We start from the raw sequence: 23,847 nt of genomic DNA, 5'->3' as shown, positions 1-23,847 counted from the left end.
AGGGCAGTGGATCTCAAAGTGTGGCCTGGGGAAGTCCTCAAGACCCTTTCAGGGGTCCTCAGGGTTAAAGCTGTTTTTGTCATACGAGGACTTCATTTGCTTTTTTCATTCTCATTCTTTCCTGAGTGTACAGAGGAGTTTGCATGTTGTGTGATACTGTAGCAGACTGAATGCAAAGCAGATATGAGAGTCTAGCTCTCTTCTATTCGGCTAGATGTGAAAGAAATCGACAAAAATGTAAAACAGTGCCACTCTTCTCACTGGTTCTTTTGCTTTTTTTTTTAAAGAAAAATAGCTATATTTTTTATAAAAATTATGTTAGCATATAATGGTTTTGAGTTATGGGTTTTTGTTATTTGTAAATAAATCAATAAAAATTCTTAAAATTTCTTGGTTTTAATTCCTAATATGGTCCTATCACTAGATAAAATCCTACAAAAACAAGAACTCTTTGGGGTACTTAGTAATTTTTTTTTAAGTGAAGTATAGTTGTTTACAATGTTGTGTTTCAGGTATACAGCAAAGTGATTCATATATAAATACACACACACATATTCCTTTTCAGATTCTTTTCTGATACAGGCTATTACAAGATACTGAATATAGTTCCCTGTGCTATACAGTAGGTCCTTGTTGTTTATTTTATATCGAATAGTGTATATTTGTTAATCCCAAACTCCTAATTTATCCCTCCCCTCCCTTTTTCCCCTTTGGTAATCGTAAGTTTTTTTCTGTCTGAGTCTCTGTTTGCTTTGTAAATTCATTTGTATCATTTTTTTAGATTCTACGTATTAGTGATATCATATGATGTTTGTCTTTGTCTGACTGACTTCACTTGGTATGATAATCTCTAGGTCTGTCCATGTTGCTGCAAATGGCATTATTTCATTCCTTTTTATGGTTGAGTAATATTCCATTGTATATATGTGCCACATTTTCTTTATCCATCTGTTGATGGACACTTAGGTTGCTTTCATGTCTTGACTATTGTAAATAGTGCTGCTATGAACATTGGGGTGTGTATATCTTTTTGAATTCATTTTCATCTTTTCTGGATATCTGCCCAGCAGTGGGATAGCTGTATCATATGGTAGCTGTATTTTAGTTTTTTAAGGAATCTCCATATTGTTCTCAATAGTGGCTGCACCAATGTACATTCCTACCAACAGCGTAGGAGGGTTCCCTTTTCTCCACACCTTCTCCAGCATTTATTATTTGTAGACTTTTTGATGATGGCCATTCTGACTAGTGTGAGGTGATACCTCATTGTAGTTTTGATTTGCATTTCTCTAATAGTGATGTTGAGCATCTTTTCATGTGCCTCTTGGCCATCTGTATGTTTTCTTTGGAGAAATCTCTGTTTAGGTCTGCCCGGTTTTTTTTGATATTGAGCTATATGAGCTGTTTGTATATTTTGAAAATCAAGCCCTTGTTGGTCGCATCATTTTCAAATATTTTCTCCCATTCTGTAGGTTGTCCTTTTGTTTATGGTTTCCTTTGCTGTGCGAAAGCTTATAAGTTTGATTAAGTCCCATTTGTTTATTTTTGCTTTTATTTCCTTTGCCTTGGTAAGCCAATCTAAGAAAACATTGGTACATTTTATGTCAGAGTTTTGCCTATGTCCTCTTCCAGGAGTTTTATGGTGTCAAGCCTTATTTAAGTCTTTAAGCCATTTTGAGTTTATTATTTATTTATTTTTTGCGGTACGGGGGCTTCTCACTGTTGCGGCCTCTCCCATTGCGGAGCACAGGTTCCGGATGCACAGGCTCAGCGACCATGGCTCACGGGCCCAGCCGCTCCGCGGCATGGGGGATCCTCCCAGACCGGGGCACGAACCTGTGTCCCCTGCATCTGCAGGCAGACTCTCAACCACTGCGCCACCAGGGAAGCCCTAGAATATTTTTTAAAATCCAAGTTCTGAGATACATTTAGACCCAAGGGTTTTGGATGAGGGGTTGTAGAGCTGTACAGATAAACGCCAAGCAAGCATGTATACAGCAGCTTGATTTCTTTGAGGTACATGTGAAATTTCCACTTGTTTTCTAATCCACTGATACATCAACACTCATAAGGAATCTATATGTTCTTTAGTCCTAATTTTCCGTTTGGGTTTATTTTTTTTTATGTTCTTAGTCTATGTTGGTTTATAAGTAAAAACCCCTGCAGGGAAGAGGTGCGAAGATTCTTGAATTGTGAATGGCAGTGACTGACAAGGATCTTAAAGGCTTTAGGGTCCCAGGACTTAGATTTGGATGTGAAGGCCTCACAGATTCCCATTCAGCAGGTAAGAAGCAGGTTCTTGAATCTGCCTTCTAACGGCCACCACAGTAATTTGGATACGCTTGGTTTGTGGCCAGACTTTGAGAAACACCACTTTCAAGACAGTTAAAATGTAACCAACATTGTCATTGTGCTTTGCACAAGTCTGACATCCTTCATACGGGGTATGCTTTTTCTTTTTTCAATATTCTCATTTTTTTCAAACAAAATGTATATAATGTGTATTTTTTTAAAGATAAAAGTCTACACCAAAATGTTAATTGATACGATCTCTGGGTAGAATGCTAATTTCACCGTGTCTCCTTTATGCTGAACCATATGTGCTATATTTTCCACAGAAGATAAGGAAAAAGAGTAAAGGGTGCAATACTGTCTAAAACTGGTAAGTCAAAATATAGCTGTATAAGCATATTATTTAAACATGTAGGTTAACCACCAGAAGTTAAAAGTGATTCCTTCTGGGGACTGCCGTAAGAGGGAAGGTGGAGGCCAGAGTGTTTTCCATTCTAAAACCTTGCATACAATATGTTATGCTTGTTATGACATTATGGTAAGTTTTCAATTAGTTTAAAAAACGACTTCGTTTTATTTCTTAAGAATGGCAGTGTGTGCCTTTAAGAAACCTATCAAAGTTGGCATTACTAGTTCAGATGTATGCATTACCTCATGTTCATTCATCCTCCAAATTCTAAAGTATGTACAAAATGCAACTGGATTTACAGAAATATCCTACCTACGCTGAAATTTTTAAAAAAGCATAAAAAGTACAAACAAAAGTGAATTTACAAAATATACAATAATTACAAATAGTACAAATTGAGACAATTTCTCCTGTTCCTGTGACAGAAGCTAACAGCCTTTACTTTCAAATGAGGGTTTCTGTTATTTTGAGTTATTATGCACATTCAGTGATCTGCTGCCTTTGTTTATGCTTTTCTCAATAATTCCAGCAGGCCTATTAGTGATATGTACATGGGTCATTTCCCTAAAATCTTGTTTCCAGAACTGCTATGCACAAGTCCAACACAACTGGAACAGAACAAGACAGCACTGAACTGAATACTCTTTTTTTCCAACAGTAAATTTTGATTGTCTCTAAATATTCATTAGTGGTTTAGAACTGAAACCATGATTTTTGGTTTTAAAAAGAAAGTCCACTGTGATTTTTAATAGGCAGCACAATTCCACTATAGCCGATTATCACCTGGCTATTTTTACAGGTTTGCAAATTATTTAAGAAACAGAATTCTATATTATTCAATTGTGTATGTTATTGTCTTACGCTTTTTTAATCAGAGTCACTACTGCTGCTTGAGGAGTCTGTTGACATAACCTCTACATCATCTTCATTTTCTTTGTTATGTCCTGGAGGTTCCAACAAAAAGTCATTACTGTGATTTGGTGGTAACATATTCATTGCTATATCATTTGACTGCCATGGATACTGTGGAGCAAGGACATCTGGAGAAAAGAAAGAAGCACACATGATAACATTTCTACTAAAAATTAATTTACTTCTTAGTTATACTTTCCTTCATGCAAATAATCTGAAGTAAAATTTCTTAAAAGGGTAGAAATCAAAATATACATGTGGCCAAATTAATAATCAAATTTATCACGGAGAAATGTGATGTTTTAGTAACTAGACTCTATGGTTTATTTTTTTTAAATCATACTTTCCTATAGTCACTATTCAAGATGTTCACAATTTCAAATAGAATGTCTCATTATCTATACATATTTTATGCACATATATAATAGGTCATATATAGTACTTTTTATATATTCTCTCTATATATATTATAAATAGCTAATGTAATAACTATACTGTGTATTCCAGTTTAAACTGCCTCTTAAGCTTCAATTCCACTCTTCTCCCTGGACCCTGACAGCAGCCACAATGTTAAGCTCTGTCAGTAGAGGACACTGCAAGGACTCTACAGGAGGAACAGGCTTCCCTTCCGGGCTCCTGCGTTTCCCTCCTGTGGTGCCTGGTGGGTGTGTAGGACATCAGTGACATCCCAGCTGGATGACTTCCCAGCAAGTCTCCCAGGGACCCTAGTGGATAATTTCCTACTTGCCGGCTCTGGCCTGTGACACCTCATCTAACTTCTCTGCCATCCAACAGGCCAGAGCTAAACCTTTTTCACTCTGGGCTGAATATCAGCCTTGGGATGGGGGGTCGGGGTGGGGGAGCCTCTTCTCAGTCGGTCCCTTCCTTGGGTATCTGCCTCATCCTACACACAGTAGCTGCTCCCTGCATCTGTTATTACTGCATTTAAAAAATATAGTTCTCTTTACCGTCTAGTAGTTTGTATCTGGTTACTACTCAGTAGTTCTTTAAATTTTCCTTCATATTCCTGGTGTGGTTTCTGCCTCCTGCCTGGACCTGACTGGCATATTATGATACAGTACAATTACAATGAGAAAAATGAGGAGATACCAAGGGAAACTAATGCACAGTGACTTCCCAGTTTGTACTTTAGATAGTTAACAATAACAATGTTTATAAAAGCATTTTTAATAACACAGGGACAGCCTTACAATGAAATGTTAAGCATAAAAAAGCATCTACAGTATGTTTTTAGTGATGTAAAAAATACAAGAAAAAACATGAAATATGTAAAACATTAAAAGTGATTGCTCAAAAAAGACTACTTTTTCCCTTTTTTATGCCTTTTAAAAAACTAAAAATGTTCTACCAGATCAAAACAAAACAAGTCACCTACAAAAGGTAAAAGGGGAACATAAAATGAATATTAGTACAAACCTATATGCAAAACCTGAGGAAGGCTGAAGTTCAGAATGAGCCGAGTCTCACAAAAAATGATATTCTATTTAGGTATTAAAATGCCCATAAAAAGCTTTGTCAGTCACTTTGTTAATTTGGGGTTTTTTCACAAGTGTGCTCACTTGGTATTCTTTAAACTGAACATACATACATCTTATTCTGTTTATAAAATATATTTCATTTCAAAAAGCTATGTTTGGAGCTTAGTTAATGAGAGGCCTAATTCCTGAGGAAAATGGCACATAAAATCAGTTTATTCTAATTTCATAGCCTCCATCTAGAACAGTCTTTAAACTAGAGGAAGCAGAGAGGATAAACTGGTAGAGAACCTAGCAACTAAAATGAGTTGGGTCCAGACCCTCAAACTTGTTCAGATCTCTGTCTTCCTCATCATTTCTGAAAAAAACCTTTGTTTGAAAGCATTATTCTGATTAACGTTACCTGGCAATCTGCCTGCTGCAAGTGCGTCCCCTGGTAGATGACCGTTCACTCCATTAGTGGAAGGGTTGTTCATCTGGCCCAATAATCCACTTCTCATCTCCAAATCAGTTGGGTATGGTCTCCGTGGGTCCCCTAAAAAATAACACTGCTTTTAATTCAGTCACATATGAAAATAAGCTTTGATACCTTCTCTGAAATATTGATTTTCCTTGGCTCACTTTGAAAAACTCAGGCCACATTTTCAATTTTGGAATATGAAGGTAATCTTATCAATTGTTAAAACATAATATATTAAATTTTTAAATACATGTATTTTCATTTCTCCTCTAGATCTTCACAATAATACACTATTCTCTATATGAAAGAAAGAAAAGTCTCTCATTTAAGCAAACATTCCAAATGACAAAGTAAGAAAAGTATAATCTTGAGTCTTCTAAATTAAAACCTTTTCCTAACCAACCTCTTTGATCACGTAATTTAAAGACTAATTCCTGGGGACTTCCCTGGCGGTCCACTGGTTAAGACTCTGCACTTCCACTGCAGGGGGCGCGGGTTCAATCCCTGGTCCAGGAACTGAGGTCCCACATGCCACGCGCTGCGGGAAGGGAGGGAGGAAGGAAGGCTAATTCCTGTAACATTCCAGTGGAGTATCAGGAGCCAATAAATAACTCATTTCCAATCATGAAAGCACTTTTTAGTTCTGGGTTGATAAAAACTTGGCCAGATTTGGACCAATTTTTGGTAATATTTTCTCACCAACTCCAGATTATTTATCCTCCAAAACCATAGCTACCCTTAGTGTTTCAGGTATGGCAAAATACCACCGTCAGGAGTGACTAGAGCTGAGATAACTACCTCCCATTCCTCCCAAAAGGGTGCTGCTCTACCTGAGGTCTCTGCTGTCAGTATATGTAGCAAGGGACTTCCCTGGTGGTGCAGTGGATAAGACTCTGCGCTCCCAATGCAGGGGGCCGGGGTTCAATCCCTGGTCAGGGAACTAGATCCCACATGCCACAGCTAAGGAGCCCACATGCCGCAACTAAGACCTGATGCAACCAAATAAATATTTTAAAAACATATATGTATGTATGTATGTGTATATATATATACATACATACATACATACATATATATATATATACATTTATGTATGTGGCAGTCTGTTTCTCTGCTATTTCTCATTACTCCAGCTCTCTGCAGTCCTGTGTGTCTGCTGCTGGGTGTCTAGTGCTTCATCTTTATCCCCTAAGAGTTGGAACTGTCTCTTTCTCAGGCTGGAACCCTTGTGGAAATCCTAATGGCTCAAAAAAGTTAGCTTCTGGCCAGCCTGGGTTTTACAGGTATATAAATCTATAGCTTTAGAATCATCACATACTATACTTTTAAAATTTATTAATTTATTACTGATTTTTTTTTTAAAAAAAGGAAAGAAACACAGTTTCCAGTGGCAACAGCTTTGTAGAAAACCAAACTGATAAAACCCATGGCCTGTATTATCACTTATAAGACATTAAAGATGTGAAAATATGAAACATGTTTCTAAGGATACATACATTCCATATTTAAATCTTTTCTTCCTATTTTTTTGTGTACAGTCACCTAAGAACTTTCAAAACTACATATATCTAGTAAAAAGAGAATTACTTTTACCTGGGACCCAGGTCAGTGGGGCACACACAGCATTACTTGCACTAATCCTATGTGCATACTTAATTATTTCTTCAGAGGAGATAGCACCTGAGAGAGTCAAGAGGAGAGTGTTAACATTTCAGTCTAGTAAACATACAAGTTTGTAAGTGCATACATCAGATACACTTCATACTTAAAATATATTCATTAGGTTAAAAAAGTACAATAAATAATATGTATAGCACAACCTGGTTTTTATTTTAGAATATATGTCATATATGTATTTGTATTGTTCTTGTTACATATGTATTACAGATCTAAGAAAAATCTGGAAGAACACAAACCAAACATTAACAGTAGTTAATCTAAATTAGGACAAGAGGCGAGTTAGGTGTAAAGCATACCTACAAATCATTAAAAGTAACCAAAGTCTTCATTATAATTCTGACTTTATATAATTTATAATATAAATTTATATAATTTATAATTCTGTATGCAGTCTAAAAGATCCAAAATGGAAGCCTTTTAAAGAGAGAAGCAGGACAGGACAAAGAAGTCATACTGAGCCTCTAGAAGCACCACTACATGTGCAGCACACATCCCAAAGCCTTATCTAGTTCTGACTTCACGGTGTCTTTCAAGATCCACCTCAAATCCCATTTGCTTCCAGCCCATATTCTCTTCTCCCAACAATTTAAAAAACCCACTGTCTTTATTGCACATTTGGGTAATAGCCGTAACTTCTATTATTGCTTCTTATAACCTGAAAAAGGATGTGACACCTCCCTAGCAATGCCCAGCATAGTGCTATAACATAGCAGACACTTTACAATTTAAATTTTACATTAAAGTTTATTGGAAACTTTTCAACAGCGCAAATGATTACCAATAATCCTCTCATCAGTTTCTTGAAGCCAAAATTTGGATTTTTCAGAAAGTCATTCAGTGTTCCCATAGTACTAACCTTTTCTTGCTTTTTCTATTGACTTGAGTTTTTCTTTTGCTTGGTAAACTGCTGTTGCCTAATTTAAACAACATTAAAAAAAGAAATATGGATTATTCAAAACTATACCAAGCCCAGTTTTTGGCTAAATTCACAAAATCATTTATCCCATAGAAACAATATGTAAAATCTGGAAATCCCCACAATTTATTTGTAATATTCTAAACCACCACTTGGGTGTCCTTTGTATCAGTTACAGTCAATGAAAAAAAGAAACATTTATGAGTCAGTCTCCATACATGTTAGTTGTTAGAAACAAAATGTAAATTGGATTGTTCACTACCATTTTTTCTTTATGTCATCTATCATAAATATGCAAAACAGACCACGTACTACTCCCAAAGCATCCTATTCTTATATCTAGTTCAAGGATAAAATAGCAAAAGTTTTTTTTTTCTAGTTTATAAGATAAATTCTTGGACTGATAGTCTCATTCATTTATACATTACTATTACCTCCATGCTTAATGACTATTATAATGAACTCTTCCACCCACCCTCCCCTGGGCAACGGCAAACTAAAGGGTAAAATGAAGCTAACCTAGTATATGCATCCTCCACCATATCACAGCGTTTAAGAGTATGGAGTCAGAGAGATCTAGGTTTATGTTCCACCTCTCAACTTTTACCTCTTGGGCAAGGTAGGTATTCATTTAAAATCATGGTTTTGGGCTTCCCTGGTGGCGCAGTGGTTGAGAATCCGCCTGCCAATGCAGGAGACACAGGTTCGTGCCCTGGTCCGGGAAGATCCCACATGCCGCGGAGCAACTAAGCCCGTGAGCCATGGCCGCTAGGCCTGCGCGTCCGGAGCCTGTGCTCCGCAACGGGAGAGGCCACAGCAGTGAGAGGCCCGCATACCGCAAAAAAAAAAAAAAATAAAATAAAATTAAAAAAAATAAAATCATGGTTTTGTCTGTAAACAATAGAATAATGGTACTGGCCTCATATAATTGTTATGAAGATTGAGATAATACACATAAAGTGTGAAATACAGGGCCTGGTGCACTAGTACTTAATAACTGTTAGCTGCCACTATCTAAATCATAAAATTTAGTCTTTTTATAGTCCTTGTGTTCACTGTCTTTTGGAAATCTAATCTGGAGAAGAGCCAGCAATGTCTGGTCCATATGAGATTCAAACTCAGGTCTTCCTGCAATACCACCACATAACAATTACATTAGTTAGTATTTAGTGAAATAACTGACCAAATAATAACAAATAAATTGTCTCTTTGAAATAGTAGCCAAGAACAAGAAAGGAAAAACTAGAGTCCTTAACATATATCCAAATCCCATCTAGTTTAGGATGGAAGCCTAAATAAATGTAAATTTTAATCAATATATAAAATTGGTATATACTTTTACTGATTTCAGAAATTATTTCTAAAACTGAAGTAGAGATTTAGACTATTAACAAATGAAAACTTAGGATAGGATAAAAGTAAAACTTCCCATTTCTATTAATTCAAACTTGTGAAATCTTCAAATAATGAAAATATGGTTCAAAAGTAATTCAGACTATCGGAAAACAATAATTAAAAAGGGAGGGACTTCCCCAGTGGTCCAGTGGTAAAGAATCCGCCTTCTTCTTGGTCAGGGAACTGAGATCCCACATGCCACGGGGCAACTAAGCCCATGTGCCACAACTACTGAGCTCGCGTGCCTCAACGAGAGAGCCCTCGTGCTGCAACTACAGAGCCCACTTGCTCTCGAGCCCACACGCCACAACTAGAGAGAAGCCCGAGCACCACAACGAGAAGATCCTGCGTGCTGCAACTAAGACCAGACACAGCCAAATAAATAAATAAAATAAATGAATAAAATAAATAAGTATTTTTTTTTAAAAAAAGGGAATGACATGGTCTTTCATCTAACCAAAGTGACAAGGGGTCACTTTTAGACTTGGAAATTCAAGTTTTCTACCACTTCAAAATTGTAATAGATTTATTTTTCAGAAATAGAGTAAATAATATCCTTTTTTACATTAAGAACCAGCCTCTATCAACTTACCAGTATCTGTTCCGCTTCCTTTAGCTGTTTTTGTAGTTGCTGAATATCACTGTCTCTTTTTTCTACTTCTTTTTCTAAAACTTGCATTTCATGATGGATTTTTCCCTGATTAAGTGCCAATTTCATTAGTTCTTGAAATTCCCCATCTCTATGAATTAACAACTCCAGGACCTGTCAGATAATAGGTGATTAATGCAGACAACAGAATACTGAAGAACTACATTCCAATGAAACAGAGAATCCACACATGAATTGGCTAGTCCATAAAATTTTAACACTTTCAAAGTACTGTTTACTAATCATTGTTAAAAATAGCCTACCTATGATTATTTTAGAAGAGATTAATATCAAGGTTTTCTGCTTTTTCTAATTATATGCTATTCTTTCACACAAAATAAAACAAACCTTTCAGAACTAACAATATGCCAAAATGAGCAGGTTTATTCATTTCTCAGGGAAGGTAAAATTTGAGATGATTTTATTAGTTGACACCAGGAACTGAATAGACATTTCTCCAAACATACACAAACGGCCAAAAGTACATGAGAAGGTATTCAACATCACTAATCATCAGGGAAGTGCAAATCAACACCGCAACTGGAGAGAACCCTGCACCAGCTAGACAGGCTATAATCAGAAAGACAAAAGATAACAAAGTTGGTGAGAATGTGGAGACAAAGGGAACCCTTAGAATCTGAATTGGTGCAACTACTGCGGAAAACATTCCATTAAGTTTGGAGGTTACTTAAAAAATTAAAATTAGAACTACCATATGATCCAGCAATTCTACTTCTGAGTATTTATCCAAAGGAAATGAAATCACTATTTTCGAAAATATATCTGCACTCATATGTTCACTGTAGCATTATTCACAATAGCCAAGACATGGAAGTAATCTAAGTGTCCATCAATGGATGAATGGATAAAGAAAACATGATGTAAATCTATACACACGCACACACACACAAAGGAATATCATTCAGCCACAAAAAAAGAAGGAAATCTTGGCATTTGGGATAACATGGACGGACCTTAAGAACATTGCATTAAAGGAAATAAGTCAGACAGAAAGACAAACACCGTATGATCTCAGTTATATGTGCAATGTAAAAAGAGCCAAACACATAGAAAAAGAGCTCAGATTGGTGGTTGCCAGGGGGAAGGCGGCAAAATGGGTAAAGGTGGTCAAAAGGTACAAACTCCAGGCTATAAGAGAAATAAGTTCTGGAAATATAACGTACACCATGGTGACTATAATTAAGAATACAGTACTGTAAATTTGAAAATAAGAGAATAAATCTCAGCAACTAAAAAGTTCTTAAAAAATGTGCAGAGAAACTGAATAAACATTTTTCCAAAGACATACAAATGGTCAACAGGTACATGAAAAGGTGCCACTTTCCCTGCAATTTTCTTAGAAGTTTTTATCATAAGAAGAGAAAGGACTTTCCTGGTGGCACAGTGGTTAAGAATCCGCCTGCCAATGCAGGGTACACAGGTTCGAGCCCTGCTCCGGGAAGATCCCATATGTTGCAGAGCAACTAAGCCCGTGCGCCACAACTACTGAGCCCACGTGCCATAACTACTGAAGCCCATGTGCCCTAGAGCCTGTGCTCCACAACAAGAGAAGCCACCGCAATGAAAAGGCTGTGCACCGCAACAAAGAGTAACCCCTGCTCTCTACAAATAGAGAAAGACCGTGTGCAGCAACAAAAACCCAACCCAGCAATAAATAAATGAATGAATGAATAAATAAATAAATAAAATTTGTTTAAGGAAAAAAAAAGAAAAGAAAACTGGGGACTTCCCTGGTGGTCCAGTGGTTAAAACTCCACGCTTCCACTGCAGGGGGCGTGGGTTATGCTGCGTGGTGTGGCCAAAACAACAACAACAACAAACTTAACCATGTGAGGTGATGGATGTTAACTAAACTTACTGTGGTAATCATTCTGCATTATGTACCTAATATCAAATTGTTATGATATACATCTTAAACTAATACAGTATTACATGTCAATTATATCTTACCTAAATGATGCAAAAAAATCAATTTAAAAACTGCAATTAATAATTTAATAGAATCTGATCCTCTTGTTCTCCCACAAAGTAAATATAAATAGGAAATTGTAGAAATGATGGAGGTTTTTTGTGTTTAATTCAAAAAGAAACCACTTACCTGGTTTTCCTCTCCAGACTGTAACAACTTTTGGTTTCTTGAAATCGCTAGCATTTCTATAAGTTCTCTATAAAACAAAAACAAAGTTTGCAAAGTAAATACAATAGAGGCTCTACCTGATCTCCACCTGACTGACTTGCTGGATTCACGGTACCCACAGCAAGCTGAGTACTCAGAGCTATTGCCCCACAGGCCACTTTGTGGACTTCAGCTCTCACTGGCACAGTGCATTCTCACCAAGACTCAGCTGTGTTCATTACCAGACCCATTTATTCAAACTTTACTATAATTGTATAAATTGAGTATATAAGTACAAATGAAGTATGACTGTGAACAGGAAAAACTGTTTCTATAAAAACTTAAGCTTGGAAACACTTAACAGAGGTTTGCAAAGAATAACTATCGAACCAGGAGAAGTAAAGTCATAAAAACTCAGAGCCTGCCCTAAGACTGCTTGATGAGTGTCCAAGTGCTCATTTCACTTTAAAGAAACCGAAGTAGAAAATGCAGACAATGCATTATGTGTGGTTTATGCAAGAAAAACTCCTACATAAGGGGTCTACAGGCCAAATGCAGCCCATCTGTGGTTTTTATAAATAACTTTTCTTGAATGATAGCCACGCCCCTTCATTTACATATGGCTAAGGCTGCTTTCCCACGGCAAAACTGAGTAGTTGTGACACAGAACTTCTCACCTGCAAATTTTTAAATTAACCAAACAGGTATCAGCTAAGAGGGATACTTACACATAATAAATCGTGTATTTCTAGAATGCTCATTTGTTAAATATGCTAATTTTCTACATGAAAAACAGTAGAATGATTGGGAAAAATGTGTAGCAGGTAATATTCTATATGTTAGTTTCAAAACTGTTGATAGATGGGACTTAATTCAGAAATTACCCAGGAGAGGACAGCTTCACAATTAACTACCTGACACTACTAGTCAGCCCAGGGTTTGTACCTTCTCACTGGCTGCCATGCTATTTTTACCTTCAGAGTTCCACCTTCCACTCACTGGCCTCAGGCTATTTCAGTGGATGGTGCCAAGTGGACTCAACCTCCCTCTCATACACCATTATGTATGAAATAATTACCTAATTAATGAAAAAAGTAGATAAGGGAATAAAAAGTCTTCATTCACTCATTCAAATATTTCTTGAGTGCCTATCATGTGCCAGGCACATTCTAGATGTTTGGGTTAGTAAAGTGAACAACGGCAATTAAATTCTAATAGAGAAGACAAAAAAATATATAAGTAAAACACCAGAGTGACAGGGGTTAGGAAGAAAATAAAGCAGAGTGTTAAACCAGACTGTCGGTGAGGTAGTTTGGCTACTTACACTGGGTGGTCAGGGAAGGTCTCTCTATGGGAATATCTTTAAAGTAAAACATGAATTAAACAAGAGAAGCCGGCCAGGAGATGTGGGAGGAAAGAATGCTTGGTCAAAGAACCAGCTAGCTCACTGGCTCAAAGATGGGTTTGAGGAAATGTGGCCAGAGCACAGCAGGCACCAGGGAGCAGGATACAAAATAAAGACACTGGAGGGAGGGAGGGATTGAAAGAGAGAGGGAGGGGGAGGGCTGGATTGTGTAGGGCCTTGTAGGTCAGGGTACAGGATTAGTATTTCACTCTTAAGTGCAAAGAGAAGCTACTGGATTATTTTAAACAGGCAAAGGACATGACCTGATTTACGTTTTTAAACAACTGCTGAACTATCTGGAGAACAGACTGTAAGAGAGCTAGAAAGGGAATCAAGTTAGGTGGGTTTTGTAGTGTCCCAGGCAAAAGATGACACTGGCTTTGACTTAGTCCTAGCCACTAGGATTTAGTAATGGAAATGGGGAAACATGGACAGATTTAGGATACATTTTGGAAGCAGAGCTGACAGGACTTGCTAATCGATTAAACAGACATTTTATGAAAATAGCATGTTATATTAGCCCTTTTCTGCACCCCATTAATGAGATGGAGAGAGCTGAGAACCCCTGGCCTAAATAAAAGCTGGTTTCTGTGGGGGAAGGGATGGTGGTAAGGGGTTGGGGGTATGGTGGGAGATGCAGAATGACCCTTTCTTGCCAATCTGGGAGTATAAATCAACAGAAAACCTTACGAGGGCTCACTTTAGGCAGAGGCGTACAGGGAGGGAGAGGTCTGTAAGATTCAGTGCTCTTCACTGTCTAGGACAAAATGGAAACCTCTGTCCACTCCAAGGGTGAAGAGAGGCTGAAGGACCCCCTGTCCTCTCTCTCATTATGGGAGTGGGAGGTCCGTGGTGCTACAAAGGAAGCAGCTGTACTCCTGGCATGCCAAATTAGAATCCTCCCACATTTCCACACAAATACAACTTATACAGGGTTAGGTCCTATAGTATGTGTGATACTACACTTCAGGTAAACAATTTTCTTTTAAATTAATTTATCTTTTTTATTTATTCTTGGCTGCACTGGGTCTTTGTTACTGCGCGTGGGCTTTCTCTAGTTGCAGCAAGCGGGGGCTACTCTTCGTTGCAGTGCACAGGCTTCTCATTGTGGTGGCTTCTTGTTGTGGAGCACGGACTCTAGGTGCGCGAGCTTCAGTAGTTGTGGCCCACGGGCTTAGTTGCTCCGCAGCATGCGGGATCTTCCCGGACCAGGGCTTGAACCCATGCCCTGCATTGGCAGGCGGAATCTTAACCACTGCACCACCAGGGAAGCCCCAGGTAAACAATTAATAGGCTGGTGGGGAAACCTCAAGACTCCTATCACTGTGGCTTCTGTTCCACAATGAGTTCTGCGTTACAAACAGGTTAAGAAAAACTTTTTAGACTACAATCTACCTGTAGGTTTCTATTTTTTAAATTCCTCCAAAGACTACCTGATTCTATCACATCTTACAAAGTATTGGATTGGCCAAAAGGTTCGTTCGGTTTTTTCCATAGATGGATCTAGCAGTGCTTAGTGGTTATTTAACTTCATTAGAAACAACTTTGTTAGACTGTACTGTGACAGCTGTCATGTCAGCATGCATTTAAAAAAGGACTTATAAAAACTGGTGAATTTTTGTGTAGCCATTTTAATATTGAAGATGGAAGAAAAAAAGCAACATTTTCAGCACATTATGCTTGATTATTTCAAGAAAGGTAAAAATGCAACTGAAATGCAAAAAATGATTTGTGCAGTGTACAGAGAAGGCGCTGTGACTGATCGAACATGTCAAAAGTGGTTTGCAAAGTTTTGTGCTGGAGATTTCTCGCTGGATGATGCTCCAGAGTCAGGCAGACCAGTTGAAGTTGATAGAAATCAAATCGAGACATTAATCGAGAACAGTCAACATTAGACCACGCGGGAGATAGCTGACACACAACATTGAAACCTAGCGCTGAAAATCATTTGCACCAGCTTGGTAATGTGAATTGCTTTGATGTTTGGGTTCCACATAAGTTAAGTGAAAAAAACCTTCTTGACCGTATTTCCGCATGTGATTCTCTAATGAAATGTCACGAATATGTTCCGTTTTTAAAACAAATTGTGACGGGTGATAAAAAGTGGATACTGTACAATAATGTGGAAAGGAAGAGATCGTGGGGCAAGTGAAATGAATCACCACCAAGCACACCAAAGGCCGGTCTTCATCCAGAAAAGGTGCTGTTGTGTATATGGTGGGATTGGAAGGGAGTCCTCTATTATGAGCTCCTTCCGGAAAATCAAACAATTAATTCCAACAAGTACTGCTCCCAGTTAGACCAAATGAAAGCATGAAAAGCGTCCAGGATTAGTCAACGGAAAACGCACAGTCTTCCATCAGGATACCACAAGACCACATGTTTCTTTGATGACCAGGCAGAAACTGTTACAGTTTGGCTGGGAAGTTCTGATTCCTCTGCGGTATTCACCAGACATTGCACCTTCAGATTTCCATTTATTTCCAGTCTTTACAAAATTCTCTTAATGAAAAAAATTTCAATTCCCTGGAAGACTGTAAAAGGCACCTGGAACAGTTCTTTGCTTAAAAGGATAAAAAGTTTTGGGAAGATGGAATTATGAAGTTGCCTAAAAATGGGAGAAGGTAGTGGAACAAAAGGGTGAATACGGTGTTCAATGAAGTTCTTGGTGAAAATGAAAAATGTGTCTTTCATTTTTACTTAAAAACCTAAGGAACTTTTTGGCCACCCCAATAATATACTAAAAGCCTATATAATCAGGTAAGAGTAAAAACATACATGCCAAATTTCACAACCACTACTTTCTAAAGTCAAGAGGTTACAATAATGAGGGTTTTTTTTTTCATTTTTCATTTAAAAAGTGCAGAGATAAAAAGTTCACTCATAGGATAATGACAAACTTCACATATCACAGAATCAGTATAAGTATCTATGTGTGACTGGCCACATAATGGGACTTTTGGGAAAGCCAATCACACTGGAGCAGCCTCATTCTATGGAGGGGTTCCAGTGAGTCTTAGGTGGCAAACCAAAGTGACATCTTTTCCATCACCACCAACAACCATTTCCAGGATTATAAAAGAGAGAAATTCTCACTTGCCTACTGTCACCCAGTCTTTCTTTAGAGATGAACAAATAAAACAATGTGGCAGATACGGCATGAGAAAATCAGAGAAAAAGAAAAATGAACTTCTAACACAATGGCTATTACCACAGGCAGCAGAGCGCCTCAAGAAAGAAGGTGGCTTTAACCAATCTGTCAACAGATTCAGTGAGGAGTACTACAAATTAACGACAAATCCAAGTCTTTTTGGCATTCCTGGAGAATAGGAAGCAGAAGAACTACAGCTTCTTTTAGAGGAAGCAAAAGAGAACTCGGCACTTCAGGTGATCATGTACAAAGGGAAAGCTGAAGGAGAAAGTTTCAGAAACACCGAGGTTCCTGGGGAAAATTTAAATGATTCAAAATTTCAGTGGATAAATACACTTCACCAAACGGAAAATGCTATACTTGACAATCAAGAATGAAATATAGAGAGGGATAAATTGGTCAAAAGTAGATACAAGAGAATTTCAATTTAGTCTCAAATTTAACATAACTGATAAATTACTTAGCTATGTTATCTCAAGCAAAGAGTACATGAATACCAAGTATATGCACTCCTATAGGTACCGACAACATCAGGTAAACACACCACATATAGACAGCCCAGGAGCCAAACAATCTAGAGGCAAGATCTCAAGATTGACTACCAGGCTGTCCAATGTCAGGAGATGTTCTCAAAGACCATTATACTGAATGGGTAGGCTCAGAAACACAGTTCCTGAACTTGGTGGACATGAAATATATACTAGGGTTACTCAGCAAAACAGACAAATTATGTTACAGCAAGTAAAGCTGAGAAAAGAAACGAATTTACTGGGCTCCAGAGTAGAAGGGTGAGATGTAATAGTTCTTTGGTTATACTAAGGCAAAGATTTGAAATTCTCAGACTAAGACCTACTCAGAACAAAAGGCAGCATCATCCATTGCTTCCCAAAGGGGATGTTACTTCTTCACAAAGTCAACATATTTACAGAAAAATTAATTACCACCATCCATACCATGTGGTTGGTCAAAATGAAAAAATAATAAGGATCATTTTAACTCAACTAATTTCACACTCATCAGTGTCATCAAGATTCCTTAGCAAAAATGCTAGAAGTCAATCAAGTATTAGATTTGGGCTTCTGGTGAGAATTCTCCCAAAAGAAGAAAGAGCTCAAGGGAATATTTCAAACAGAACAAGACCCAGAATTCAAGCAAGTGGAAAAAACTGGCTCAAAAAGTAGCAAGGGAGGTATTTTCCAATTAACCGTTAGTTGTTCTTAAACTATATGCCAATAAAATGAACAACCTACAAGAAATGGACAAATTCTTAGAAGGGTACAATATCCCAAGACTGAAACAGGAAGAAGTAGAAAATATGAACAGACCAATCACAAGTACTGAAATTGAAACTGTGATTTAAAAACTCCCAACAAGGGCTTTCCTGGTGGCACAGTGGTTGAGAGTCCGCCTGCCGATGCAGGGGACACGGGGTCATGCCCCGGTCGGGGAAAATCCCGCATGCCGCGGAGTGGCTGGGCCCGTGAGCCATGGCCGCTGAGCCTGCGTGTCCGGAGCCTGTGCTCCGCAACGGAAGAGGCCACAACAGTGAGAGAAGCCTGCGTACCGCAAAAAAACAAAACAAAACAAAAACTCCCAACAAACAGAAGTCCAGGACCAGATGGCTACACAGGAGAATTCTATCAAACATTTAGAGAAGAGTTAACACCTATCCTTCTGAAACTGTTTCAAAAAATTGTAGAGGAAGTAAAACTCCCAAACTCATTTAATGAAGCCACTGTCACCCTGATACCAAAACCAGACAAAAATACCACAAAAAAAGAAAATTATAGGCCAGTATCACGAATAAACATAGATGCAAAAGTCCTCAACAAAATACTAGCAAACCAAATCCAGCAATACATTAAAAGGATCATACACCATGATCAAGTGGGATTTATCCCAGGGATGCAAGGAGTTTTCAATATTCACAAATCATTCAGTGTGATACACATTAACTGAAGAATTAAAACCATATGATCATCTCAATAGCTGCAGAAAAAGCCTTTGACAAAATTCAACACCAATTTATGATTAAAAACTTTCCAGAAAGTGCATAGAGGGAACCTACCTCAACATAATAAAGACATATGACAAACCCACAGCTAACATCATACTCAATGATGAAAAGCTGAAAGCATTATCCTCTAAGATCCGGAACAAGACAAGTATGTCCACTCTCACCACTTTAATTCAACATAGTTTTGGAAGCCCTAACCATGACAATCAGAGAAGAAAAAGAAATAAAATAAGTAAAACTGTCACCACAGATGACATACTATTCAAAGAAAATACTAAAGACACTATCAGAAAACTATTAGAGCTCATCAATGAATTCGGTAAAGCTGCAGGGTACAAAAATTAATACACAGAAATCTCTTGCATTTCTATACACTAACAACGAAAGATCAGAAAGAGAAATTAAGGAAACAATCTCATTTAGCATTACATCAAAAAGAATAAAATACCTAGGAATAAACCTACCTAAGGAGACAAAAGACCTGTACTCTGAAAACTATAAGACGCTGATGAAAGAAATGGGAAGATGACACAGGTGGAAAGATACACCATGTTCTTGGATTGGAAGAATCAATACTGTCAAAATTACTATACTACTCAAGGCAATCTACAGGTTCAATGCAATCCCTATCAAATTGCCAGTGGCATTTTTTGCAGATCTTTAGAAGAAAAAAATCTTAAAATTTGTATGGAAACACAAAAGACCCCAAATAGCCAAAGCAATGTTGTGAAAGAAAAACAGAGCCAGAGGAATCAGACTCCCTGACTTCAGACTATACTATAAAGCTACAGTAATCAAAACAGTATGGTACTGGCACAAAGACACATTTACAGATCAATGGAACAGGACAGAAAGCCCAGAAATAACCCCATGCACCTATGGTCAGTTAATTACAACAAAGGAGGCAAGAATATACAATGGAGAAAAGACAGTCTCTTTAACAAGTGGTGCTGGAAAAACTGGACAGCCACATGTAAATGAATGAAATTGGAACACTCTCTAACACCACACACAAAAATGACCTCAAAATGGATTAAAGACCTAAATGTAAGACCAGATACTATAAAACTCTTAGAGGAAAACATAGGCAGAAGACTCTCTAACATAAATAGCAGCAAGATCTTTTTTGATCCACCCCTAGAGTAATGAAAATAAAAACAAAAATAAACAAATGGGACCTTACAAACTTAAAAGCTTTTGCACAGCAAGAGAAACCATAAACAAAACGAAAAGAACACACAGAATGGGAGAAAATATTTGCAAACAATGCAACCAACAAGGGATTAATATCCAAAATATACAAACAGCTCATGCAGCTCAATATCAAAGAAACAAACAACCCAATCCAAAAATGGGCAGAAAACCTAAACAGACATTTCTGCAAAGAACATATACAGATGGCAAACAGTCATATGAAAAAATGCTCAACATCACTGAGTATTAGAGAAATGCAAACCAAAACTACAATGAGGTATCACCTCACACCAGTTAGAACGGCCATCATCAAAAAGTCTACAAACAATAAATGCTGGAGAGGGTGTGGAGAAAAGGGAACCCTCCTACACTGCTGGTGGGAATGTAAATTGGTACAGCCACTATGGAGAACAGTATGGAGGTTTCTTAAAAAACTAAAAATAGACCTATCATATGATCCAGCAATCCCACTCCTGGGCACATATCCAGAGGAAACCATAATTCGAAAAGATATATGCACCCCAATGTTCATCACAGCACTATTTACAATAGCCAAGACATGGAAGCAACCTAAATGTCCATTAAAAGACAAACAGATAAAGAAGGTGTGGTATATATATACAATAGAATATTACTCAGCCATAAAAAAGAATGAAATAATGCCATATGCAGCAACATGGATGGACCTAGAGATTATCAAACCAAGTGAAGTCAGTCAGACAGAGAAAGACAAATATCATATGATATCACTTATATGTGGAATCTAAAAGAATGATATAAATGAACTTATTTACAAAACAGAAACAGACTCACAGACTTAGAAAACAAACTTAGGGTTACCAAAGGGGACGGGTGGGGGGGAGGGATAAATTAGGATGTTGGGATCAACATATACACACCACTATATATAAAATAGATCATCAACAAAGACCTACTGTATAGCACAGGGACCTCTGTATGTAATAACCTATAAGCGAAAAGAATCGAAAAAGAAAAATATGTAATAGGGAAGAACCTTGTATTCTATTACAAGTTAATTACTAAAGAGACGTTGCCTGTAAGCTTAAATTATACATAATGGCCCATCTCTGGGAGCCCTGCCTCCCAGGTAATGAGCATTAAGTTAAAACACCTTTGTTGAGCTCAGGAGAAACATCTTGACCAGGCCCACCTGTGAATGACTGCGGGGGAGGAAGAAATTAACACAGCCCCTCTGGAGGCGGACCTAAATTTTTGACTTTAGCCCCTCCGCTTTTAGTATAAAAGAAGCCTGACTTCTAACTCAGGCAAGATGGTTCTTCGGGGCATGAGTCCAGCATCCTCCCGGTTTGCTGGCTTTCTGAATAAAGTCCCTATTCCCTGCCCCAACAACTCATCTCTTGATCTATTAGCCTGTCATGTGGTGAGCAGTATGAGCTTGGACTTGGTTACAGATATATATTTACAACTGAATCACTTTGCTGTACACCTGAAACTAACACAACATTATAAATCAACTTTACTCCAATATAAAATAAAAATTTTTTAAAAACATAATAAAATAAAACAAATTTTTAAAAAGAAAGTTTAAAAAATAAATAAAATAAAAACAGTATTAATTTTAAAATAATGCTGTTGGAAAAATGGCACCAACAGACCTGCTTGACACAGGGTTGCCACAAAGCTTCAATCTGTAAAAAATGCAGTATCTGCAAAGTGCAATAAAGTGGAATAAAACAAGGTATGCCTATATATGACTTATTCCAAAACGTCAAAGAATGTTGACTACAGAAAAGGTGACACCTGAACTGGATTCTGGAGGATAAAGGAATGATTCATCATGTTGGCGGTGGAGTAACAATGGTACTGAAGATGAGGAAGCTGGCTAGCTTGAGAATGGGGAGTTTTCACCGAGGCTGGAATAAAGGGTATGGGAGGGCAGAGGGACGCGGCAGTCAGTAAGGACAAGATGGATGAACAGGGGTGGAGAACGGCTTTACTGCGCGCTAAGCTAAAGAGTTTGAACTTTACTTCACTGGACAATGGGAAACTACCAAATATTCTACAGCAGAAAAGTAATACCAGAGCCTTTTTAAAAAAGATAGCTCTGCTCTCGGGTAATATAGAAGGATAAAATGCAGAAGCATTAAGGCAAATGAAACTGCTGGGAAGCTGCATTACGAATTAATTATAGGGCTTCCCTGGTGGCGCAGTGGTTGAGAGGCCGCCTGCCGATGGCAGGGGACATGGGATCGTGCCCCGGTCCGGGAGGATCCCACATGCCGCGGAGCGGCTGGGCCCGTGAGCCATGGCCGCTGAGCCTGCGCGTCCGGAGCCTGTGCTCCGCAACGGGAGAGGCCACAACAGTGAGAGGCCCGCAAAAAAAAAAAAAAAAAAAAAAAGAATTAATTGTAACTGTGGGGATGGGAACATTTTAGGAGGAAGAACCAGAACAATTTTAACATCCAAGTGAATGCACTGGAGCTAAGAAACGCTTCAGTCTTACAGATTACCATGAAAGATGGCAGAATAAGGAGGACATCCAATTTCATCTCCTACCTCTGCCACACACGCTGCCCTCCAGCCACCCCAAGCTGGTAATTCCAGCACCAAGTCGTGCGTGCTCCTGTTCCAGGCTTTTGCACATGCTGTTCCAGCCACATGCCGCCTAGTGGGTCTGCGGGACTCATTCGTCCCATACAGTGCTTTCTACAGGAAGCCTGACCTAACTATCTATCAAAACCAGCTCCGCGCCACAATCACTGTTGACACGGAAGTCTCTCCCCCTTGACACTGGGCTCCTTCTCGTCGACATCTAGCTTCCCCCGCAGGACCGTCTCCCAGCGCGCGGCACCCAGGGGACTTCCTGACATGTCTGTCGAGTGTCGGTGGACGAAGGGACTCACACCCGGTGACCTCTAAGTTTCGCTACGATTCTGACAGTCTGGGGTTTCAGAGTCACTGTCAGTATTAAAATGTCCTCTAAGGGGAGAATATGCCGTCCGAGCCCCTGAGGGTTGCAGGCCCACGTCCCGACCCTCGTGCACTGTCCTTGGGAGCGTGCGCCGCAGCCCCGAGCGCGGCCCTCCCCACCAAGCCCCGGGAACCAGCCCAAGACAGGCCGGTGGTCCCGAGTCAGTCCTCCCTGCTCACCCCCAGCCAGACCGTCACGCCGACGACCTCACCTCGACAAGACCTCCAGATCTTCCAGCGCAGACAGCAGCCTCTCACGCGTGCTGTTACCTCCTGCAGCTCCCGAGCCGCCGCCCGGCCGCTCCTTCTCCTTCTCGCCACTGGAAGACGCCGCCATTCCCCGCCACGGGCCAACGTTCGCGCAGCTACGCGCAGGCGTGGAGGGGCGGGCTCGGCAACCGGAAGGAAGGGTCACCGAGGCCGGGGACAAGAGGCGGCCGGAGCGCCCCCCTGCGCGCCTGGAGGTGCCCTGCGGGCCCCAGCGCCATCTGCTGGGCAGCGAGGGCTTGTCGGGTCTAACCCTTGGAGCGAGAGCCAAACCGAGAACAGGGGTCCATCGTGGTCAGGGTCTCCTAAACCTTAGGTTATTCAAGCTGGAATGGGAAGCTTCTGCTCAACGGATTTTAAGCATTTGAGGGAATTACATAATGGCCTGCCTCTTGTGTCGTTTCTTCGTAAAATGGGCCGGGGTCTCCTCATATTAACCTCTCTTTAGTCTGCATTCCCTAACACTGTTCCTACCCCCCTGCTTGGGCTCTCAGGGAGGCAGTAAGCACTTTGGG

General features: G+C 39.1%; 1 protein-coding gene across 1 annotated transcript; it reads right to left on the bottom strand.

The window, feature by feature from the left end:
* Positions 1–3,100: 3,100 nt before the first annotated feature.
* MED4 (mediator complex subunit 4) lies at positions 3,101–23,452 on the bottom strand. Its single transcript, XM_059042276.2, has 7 exons — positions 23,278–23,452; positions 12,329–12,395; positions 10,153–10,323; positions 8,106–8,163; positions 7,163–7,249; positions 5,513–5,644; positions 3,101–3,741 (listed from the first exon to the last, which is right to left on the bottom strand). The coding sequence occupies exons 1-7, from the start codon at positions 23,400–23,402 to the stop codon at positions 3,569–3,571; spliced, it is 813 nt and encodes a 270-aa protein (XP_058898259.1). The 5' UTR covers positions 23,403–23,452; the 3' UTR covers positions 3,101–3,568.
* Between the last annotated feature and the right edge of the window lie 395 nt (positions 23,453–23,847).

This window comes from Kogia breviceps, chromosome 16 (assembly GCF_026419965.1).
Source record: "Kogia breviceps isolate mKogBre1 chromosome 16, mKogBre1 haplotype 1, whole genome shotgun sequence".
Taxonomy (NCBI): domain Eukaryota; kingdom Metazoa; phylum Chordata; class Mammalia; order Artiodactyla; family Physeteridae; genus Kogia; species Kogia breviceps.
The sequence above is the reverse complement of the archived record's forward strand: the minus strand, read 5'-3'. Positions and strand labels throughout refer to the sequence as shown.

Coding starts and splice junctions, on each gene's coding strand:
- MED4 (XM_059042276.2), bottom strand. CDS start 23,402: ATGGCGGCGTCTTCCAGTGGCGAGAAGGAGAAGGAGCGGCCGGGCGGC. Junction 12,396..23,277: donor GATCTGGAGGTCTTGTCGAG/GTGAGGTCGTCG, acceptor TTTGTTTTATAG/AGAACTTATAGAAATGCTAG. Junction 8,164..10,152: donor AGGAAGCGGAACAGATACTG/GTAAGTTGATAG, acceptor TGTTTAAATTAG/GCAACAGCAGTTTACCAAGC.